Source organism: Quercus robur, chromosome 9, assembly GCF_932294415.1.
Source record: "Quercus robur chromosome 9, dhQueRobu3.1, whole genome shotgun sequence".
Taxonomy (NCBI): Eukaryota; Viridiplantae; Streptophyta; class Magnoliopsida; order Fagales; family Fagaceae; genus Quercus; species Quercus robur.
In genome coordinates, this window is record NC_065542.1 from 26,544,416 (window position 1) to 26,552,823 (window position 8,408).

An 8,408-nucleotide genomic window follows, 5' to 3' on the forward strand; every position below is an offset into this window, starting at 1 on the left:
GCGACTATAGGTAACTAGTAGTTGCGTTTTTCGTGTTTTAAAAAGCGACAATAGGTCTAGCTGTATATATTATTTTAAAGGTGACCTATAGCTACATTTTTTTGGGTTTTAAAACGCAGCTAAAGGTGACCTATAGCCGCGTTTTTTTAAAATGTGGCTATAGGTCCTGCTGTAGAAATTTTTTAAAGGCTGACCTATAGCCGTGTTTTTAAAAAATTCCTGAAGCTTCACACGTACACCTCCTTTCCCACCTACCCCCACATACTCATCTTTTCTTTCTTTTCCCTGTCTTTCTTCATTCTTCAGGTTCTTTGTTTTTTTTTTTTCTTCACATCTAGGTAACTCTTTCTTTTTTTTTCTTCCTTCTTCACATCCAGGTAACTCTTTTCTCTTTTCTTTTTTTTTTCTTCCTTCTTCACATCCAGGTAACTCTTTTCTCTTTTCTCTTTTCTCTTTTTTTTTTTTTTTTTTTTTTTTTTTTTTTTTCCTTTTTCTTTCTTCCTTCACATCTGGGTACGTACCTTTGTTTTTTTTTTTTTTTTTCCTTCTTCACAGGTTTGTGTTCTTTTGTGTTTCTGAGCTTGTGCTTTTGTTTTCCTAAATGGAATTAGTGTTAGATTTGGTTGGTTTTGTTGAATGAGAGGAGATTCATGGGTTTGTGTTGTTATATTTTGGAGCACGTTGTGTTTGATTTTGAATTTTCTGGGTGTGTTTGTATTGTGAGTATGTTGTGTTTGATTTTTAATTTTCTGGGTGCATGTGTTTGTATTGTGAGTATGTTGTGTTTGATTTAGAATTTTCTGGGTGTGTTTGTATTGTGAGTATGTTGTATTTGATTTTGAATTTTCTGGATTTGTGTTTGATTTTGAATTTTTTGGATTTGTGTTTAATTTTGAATTTTTTATATTTGAATTTTGAATTTTCTGGGGGAAAAAAAAAAAAAATCCAGAAATTTTTTTTTTTTTTGAAAAAACTATAGTCGTGATTTCAGATGCCGCTTAAAGCTAGTCTGTAGCCGCGTTTTCTAAAAACGCGGCTATAGGTCTCAGCCTATAGCCGCACTTAAGAAATGCGGCTATAGGGCAGACCCTTAACCGTGGTTACAAAAACGCGGCTATAGGCCTATTGTTGCATTGCTTAGGCCGCGTTTGTAAACGCAGCTATAGGAAACGCGGCTCTATCCTATAGCCGCGTTTTTGGGGTCTATAGCTACGTTTTTTAAACGCGGCTACAGACCCATTTTTTTGTAGTGAGACTAGAGACAAAGTCGAAAGAACCAACTTCAACCTGTACGTCTTTCCTTAAAAACATGAACAAACTTATCAAATGCATGAGAGGCATATAGTGTAAAAAGAAATATAGCTACCAAGTATATCAATAGGTTGTTGCACTAAAAACCACAATGATCAATCAACCAAGAAGATGATGATCTGAACACAAGTTAATCAATAGAGAGCTTAGTACCAAAAAAAACCTTAACATCTCACCAAAAAAAAGGATTAACAATTAATGTCTAGAGATTACATCAATGTATTAAAATATAAGAAGAAATCTCTAACATCTAAATAATTAATGTCCCCCCTCTACAATTTATCTACTACCCCACAAATGGTATATATGAAATAAAACTAACCATAACTCTCTGCAATTGCTCTTTCTGCCCCCAAAGGCAGTGCCAAAAAGAACATCAAAAAATTTCTGCCAACTTTTGTCACGAAGTGCCAAGTGAAGTCGTCACCGTCTTGTACACACATAAACTCATTAAACTCAGCAGCAATGCTCTCTTGGCCCTGTAAATTTTTTTGTAAAAGAGGAATAATATCATATGGGGATGTAGGCATTAATGTCGTTACTATTGTTCCTAATAAGTTTGTAACGTTTCCAATAATTTTTTTTGTAAAAGCATAAAGGCCCTCACAAACAATTTCATTGACAACTATTATTGTCACTAAAAATTAGTAGTTAATTTGAAATTTGCAAATAACAAAATGTGAGAACATAAAGGCCCCACAAATAATTGTTAATGATGATTGCATCCCCTCACTAAAAATAAGTCGTTCACTTTTCTCATTGTTTGGTAATATATTTGTAAGGGTAGATTTGTTCAATAACAAATGTGAATCGCCCGCGTATATTAACTATTTACGAATGTATGGTCGATAACTCACTTTTAGCAGCAAGAGCAAATATAACGACTTTCGAGAGTCATATGCCATCGCTAATAAACTTGTGCGATGATATTTGATATTTTGCAAGGGCGTTTTACTCTCACGTATAGACTTTTTTCTTGTAATGATGGTAGAAAACTGTCTTCCTAATTAAACATTGATATTATTAATATCAATGTTTCTTAAAAAAAAAAAAAAAAACATTGATATTATAATATTTTATTAATATCTCTTTCTTTTGTTTTCAAGTAAAAACTTGATAGGATTTGAATTTGCAATGAATTTATTATATATATTCATCATAGATTTTAGTTAAATGAGTATGAAATTCTAATTTGTATTTGCGTGGGATTAGTGTGTACATACATACATAAAATGTAATCCTTATGCTTTGGATGTGATTTTTCTTAACATATATGTATTCTATTTATAACTGATTTTCATATTTCATAAAATTATACAATATATATCCTCCGTTCAATCTTACAATTTGATCTTTGAAGATCTTCTTTCCGATCCATAGCAAATCCAAGCATTAAGAACCTTGAGCTAAACGATGGGAAATAGAGCTGTGGAAAAATGCATAAAAATCACGGTTCGTTTTTTTTTTAAAAAAAAAAAAAAAAACATTTATAATCAAAATATGCGAAAAAAGAGAAGTTATGAAAAAAAGGTGACCAAAAAAAAAAAAAAAAAACCTGTGATGAACTGTTTTGCCAAAGTAATGTAAACCTCAGGAGATCAAACTTTATTTTAGCCTAAATTTAATATTTCATGGCTCATGTAATAAAATGATATATTTTTTCTTTTTATGCGTCATAAAATTATTATCATTTAATTAAATTAGTATTATTTTACTTGAAACAAATAATATGTTAATTAATAATTATCATTTAATCCCAGGAATTTTTACATATTATTATTAAAGATATATTAACCTATTAGCATAAGTCACAACCTGTTAGAAATATATTAGTCCATTAGCATAGGCCAATGCAAGACCATTGCCTTCCTCAAATTAACTACTATCACAGAACCAAGCTTCATTCAAGGGATCTTCTCAACCTTATCAAATCTTAAGATTTCATCAAACTTTCATCTTGAGTTTGAGAGGGGGTGTTAGAGATATATTAGCCCATTAGAATTAGGCTTTGGCCTATTCTAATGGGCTAGTTTTCTCAATCAATCTTAGTAATTGGGCTTCCACTATTACAACAAACAGTATATTTGGGCTTAGTTGATTAATGTTAAAACAGAAAATACAAAAGCTCCAGCAAGATAAAACTGCGGTATATTTAGAGGAGAAACTCAGAAATTAGTTGAAGTAGTAAAAATTTACCAAACAATATATGATCAACAGCTCTGATTAACACAAATTAAATAGAAAAAAATCCACAACTAATTAAAAGACACAAATATTTGCAAAATACAACTCAAAATCAAACTTCAATTAATTAACCAACGAATAACCACTTGATCAAATTCCACACAGCAAGTGTGTACATTTATTACATAAACATCATACTCTCAATAATGCACAGTTGAAAAAGATGGGTAATTAGTCAAACTATACATGTTCTTGAGGACCCTGTGGTGGGAACTTAGCTGGTCCCGCAGGTACTCCTCCTTGATTGCCCCATTGGTACTGAGGTTGAGGTTGTCCCATAGCTATCTCTCCTTGATTAGGGCTGCCCGCTTGGAACTGAGGTTGTCCCGTAGGACTGTCCTTTCCTTGAGTTAAAATATAAGCAAAAAGACCACAAACCACACTTGCGAGGGACATAATGGCACCACCAGCAAAGATTCCAGGCTTCACAACATAGCATTGGAAGTAGTTATCACCTTGTATGGTAGTTTGTTGAGAATTATTGTATGCAGAACCAAGCACCAACAAAATAGCCGCTATGACAACTGAGAACCTGTTCGATTGTGAAATAGACTAAATCAATTGAAAAACTAATTCGCTAGGGATATGCAAACTGATAAATTAAGCTAACCAAAGTTATTGGAGTGCAGAGTGAAATCTAATTTTTGCTAAAAAGAGAAGGGAGAAATGGAGATTAAATGAAACATTCAACCATGCACCTCATTTGTTATAAATTACCAATTTTCCTAAAATATTAGGTTATTAGAAAATGATGAATTTAATTATCATGGTGGTGGATTGGACTTGGAACTTTTGGGTTTATGTTATGCCCAGAACCAATCAGCTCATCACCGCCCAAGCACATGTAAAAATTCTATTTCAATTATTCATATTTTAGTAAAATGCAATATAAATGAAAAAAAAAATGTTATAAAAAAGAGGAAACATGACCCCATAGCAAATTGATTTGTATTTATATAGATCCGGTTGTATTATTATTGATACGATGGCACCGCAGAAATATGTGCTTCTTGTTAATAACTACCTGTAATATTCTAAGTATGTTTCTGTTTTGAATGTTATTTTATATATTTGATATTTCTCTTAAACTTTCCGTGCTTCTTGTTAATCTTTTTAATCAAAAATCAATATGGTATTTAGGATTATTGTGAAAACATTGTGCACGTAACAATACTAGATGCCAGATCTTCAGTTGAAAAAAGCTTTTAATTCAGACAATAATAGTCCTCATTAACAATAAGATCTCAATAGATAAGAGAGAAACAATCAAACTATAATGAGTTTTGAACTACTCTCTCAGCAAGTAGGAAATTAATGATACTTACCAGGAAAAGGAAAAGCAGGCCTGAGCTGCGGTCCAATTAGAGGTAGTAGGAAGAGAACCTCTTTTGCAACAACAAATACAACCAGTTGCAACAGTTATAATTATTTGAGACAAAATAATAGCCAATAATGCAACTATACCAAGAGCCGTAGCTGGACTCGAAGGGTATATACAATTGAGCCCATCAAACAACACCTGATCCATCTGGAGGAAAAAAAAAACGTAATGTGTAACCTTTTAGCAATGCTTTCATAATGAAATTAAGACCAGTTCATGATGTTGACAAAGCATGATCATAATTATGCTCCCAAAAAATCTAAAGATGACATAAAATTGAATTAATCAATGGCCCCCTTGACTTTAAAAAATTGTACTCCATTTATATAGATGATTATAGTATTTTTTTTTTTGTCCTCTTGTTACTCTCATGTCATATTTATCTCATTAAATCAAAGTATATGTTCCTAAAAATAAACAACTAAATCTCTTTAATAGTTTCTCAAAAAAAAAAAAAAAAAAAAAAAAAAAACTCTTTAATGGAAACCTTCTTTCTTTTATAAAAAAAAAACCCTTTTTTTTTTTTTTTTTTTTTTTTTTTTTTTTTTTTGCATTTAGAGAAACAGAAATGGCAAAAAATTAGATTTTATTAGTTTTATTTTTAGAAGAAAGAAAATTTAGGGATCTTGTGGTTAGGAGTTAAAGATCTTTATTGTATTGTCATCATGTCATGCATGTGTGAAAAATGAGGTTTTTCCATAATTTTTGTTATTATTATATTTTTCTTATATATATTGACATGTATAGTTTTAGGCATGTAAAGTGATGTTTATTATTTAATATTAATTAAATTTTATATGCTTCGTAATTTTTAAAAATATAAATATATAATTTCTATAAATTATTTAGTAAAAAATATATATTTAAATTTTTTTGAAGAATATTAATCGCGGATCCATATTATTTAAAAGATTGTACATAGTTTACGAATTGATTTAATAAAAGCAATGGAGTTTTGAAAACAATAATTTGATGTAAAATAATATATGTTAAATTATGTTAAAACATTTTGTAAATTACAGTTTAGTCTATAATTTAATTAAAATTTTAAAAAATAACCATAAAATAATGATGGTTTTCAACTTAGACTAAGTTTGGTCTCAAAAGAACTCTCTATCGTCCCAAACATCAAAAATTCAAACTTAAGCACTAAAATTCATCATCCTTTTCACGCCTCATGTAAGTCTTAGGGGGGATTGCATGTACATATACCAGTAATGTCCCCCCTCACTCCCACTATTTTAATTTATTATATATGTTGCTCTCACATATACGGCTAAAAATATTCTTTAGTAAAACTGCACAATGTGAGGGCAAGTGTTACTGTATATTTGCTCACGATACATTGTTACTCCATTTCTCGTACAATATAAGCTTTTTTGGTTAGGTGATGAATGAAATTCTTTTTAAGTTTAGTTTTTTTTGGTCAAAGGTCTTGTAATTGAATTAACACATTCCCACGTACAAAGTGTTTGAGGGTTTAGGAGGGAAAATGATTCGAATTGTGGAGTTAGCAGCATATTGTAATTATTTTTTTTTAAAAAAAGTTTAGTTTAAATATATATATATATATATATATGTGTGTGTGTGTATATCCTCTCTTTTCTTTTATCCATTCTTTGCTACTTCTACTTTCAACTTGCTTTCTCACACGCTACTATTTTTATTTGAATGTCAATGTTTGACTTAACACAAGTTTAAGAACCTATTCCTAGCCACATAGAAGTACATAAATTTGACATAATTGAAATAGACATTTTTGAGGCTTTGGTTTTGGAGATAGACGTAATTAAATAAAGAAGTCATTCTAACTTTCTAAGTGTAACTAATGACTTTGAACCAAAGGAATCCACGAGATTGCACCATGATCAGTATTGATGTAAGCATAATTCATGAAAATAGGTGCATGCATGTATGTCTACTGAGAGATAACAAGACATGCATGTCAGTTGCCACTGTAAACATGGTAGAGCCCTAACAAGATAAGTGCAAGTCTACATTTGATGACAGAATCTTTAATTCCATCTCAGTGAAAAGTTTATAACAAAAAATTGCACAAGTGGATCAGCGTTTCTCATTGATCACACAGTGAAGCAGAGCCCTTAATGAGATACAGAGAAAGCAAGATGATAAAGATAAAAAGAAACAAAACAACAGTCTTAAATGAACCCATTAAAGGAAAAAAGAAAAAGAAAAAAGAACCAATTATCAAAACCCACTTATATTTTTGCTTACCTTAATCCTTGTAACCTCAGCAACAAAACCAAGAATCACTGCTAAGAGCCCCAGGAAACCCGCAACAACGGATATCACTACAACCTTGGTCTCCATTGTCTCTCTTTTTGTTTCCTTTCTCTCCTTCAATATAGATGTGCTAAATATTTTTGCCTCTTAGTGTGAGAGAATTAGTGGTGAGTTGTGACTTGTGATTCTTATGAAATTATGATGTCCTATATATTGAGGACAGAATTGAATGGCAATATAGTGATAATCCCGAAATGTTCAGGACGAATCTGGAATAGGGAATAATATGTGATGTTCAAGGCAATTTCCTAGTCTCTTTTACAATTGGGACTGAGATTCCCAGTGTATGAACATTCCCTTAAAATGACACTTTCTGTTTATTTAATCAAAGCTTATGTCAAGGCCAGCAACTCATCTGTATGTGTCTGACTTTTAGAAAAAAACAAAATTATCAGCCTGTATGACCGTTTCGTTTTTAAAATTTTTAATGTATAATTGTAATCAAACTATGACTTAATATGGAACTTGAGTTTAAAGTACTTAAGATAAGGTACTTGCGTCCTGTCAACACAAAATTCAAGCATCCAGACCTCGAGTTCAAGGTGGCATTTTTAATTAAAAAAATTTCAGCTCAGTCACTGCTACAGTGACAAATTCTAGTGGAACTCAAGTACCATGGAAATTAAAACTCGAATTCTTAAATAGTGGTAAATTTGCTATACATTTCTGAAACCATGGTAGACCTCGGAATATTTTGCAAAAAGGTAGTATTTGGCCATTTTGCTTATTTTTCTCATACCAAAGTCAAAATTACAAAAATTAAAATAAAATAAAAATTTATGCACCAAAACATTAGTAACCGAAACATAAGAACGCGCCAGCCCATCTGTAATCCATTTTAATATTCATGTTAATTAGCCTAGATTGGCCGTAATGTAGAGTTAATTGTCTAGCTTTCAGCTAGCACTTGCCTGTGAATATGCTTAATCCAGCAATTATATAAACTATTCAGCAACTGTTTGATACCACATGGCCTAGTGGTACGTCTTGCTCCTCCTTCGAGACTGAGTCAAGGTCCTAAAATGTGAGCCCTACAATGAGGTTTCGGGTATGCACTTGTTGTACTTCCTTAGAACAAAAATGTATATCTTGTATCTGCTATACATGCGGTGAATCTCACCTAACATGTGAGCTACATCTATGAGTGAGGCCCACTGTTCTATCATTG

General features: G+C 31.4%; 1 protein-coding gene across 1 annotated transcript; it reads right to left on the minus strand.

Moving 5' to 3' along the window:
* Positions 1 to 3,586: 3,586 nt before the first annotated feature.
* Positions 3,587 to 7,414, minus strand: LOC126700152 (protein MODIFYING WALL LIGNIN-1-like). Its single transcript, XM_050398167.1, has 3 exons — positions 7,172 to 7,414; positions 4,881 to 5,083; positions 3,587 to 4,087 (listed from the first exon to the last, which is right to left on the minus strand). Exons 1-3 carry the CDS (start codon positions 7,265 to 7,267, stop codon positions 3,736 to 3,738), a joined length of 651 nt encoding a protein of 216 aa, XP_050254124.1. The 5' UTR covers positions 7,268 to 7,414; the 3' UTR covers positions 3,587 to 3,735.
* Between the last annotated feature and the right edge of the window lie 994 nt (positions 7,415 to 8,408).

What these genes read in the sequence shown, in the direction of transcription:
- LOC126700152 (XM_050398167.1), bottom strand. Translation starts at nt 7,267, where the DNA reads ATGGAGACCAAGGTTGTAGTGATATCCGTTGTTGCGGGTTTCCTGGGG. An exon ending in CTGAGGTTACAAGGATTAAG is followed by an intron (nt 5,084 to 7,171) that starts GTAAGCAAAAAT and finishes TTTTTCCTCCAG; the next exon opens with ATGGATCAGGTGTTGTTTGA. An exon ending in GCCTGCTTTTCCTTTTCCTG is followed by an intron (nt 4,088 to 4,880) that starts GTAAGTATCATT and finishes ACAATCGAACAG; the next exon opens with GTTCTCAGTTGTCATAGCGG.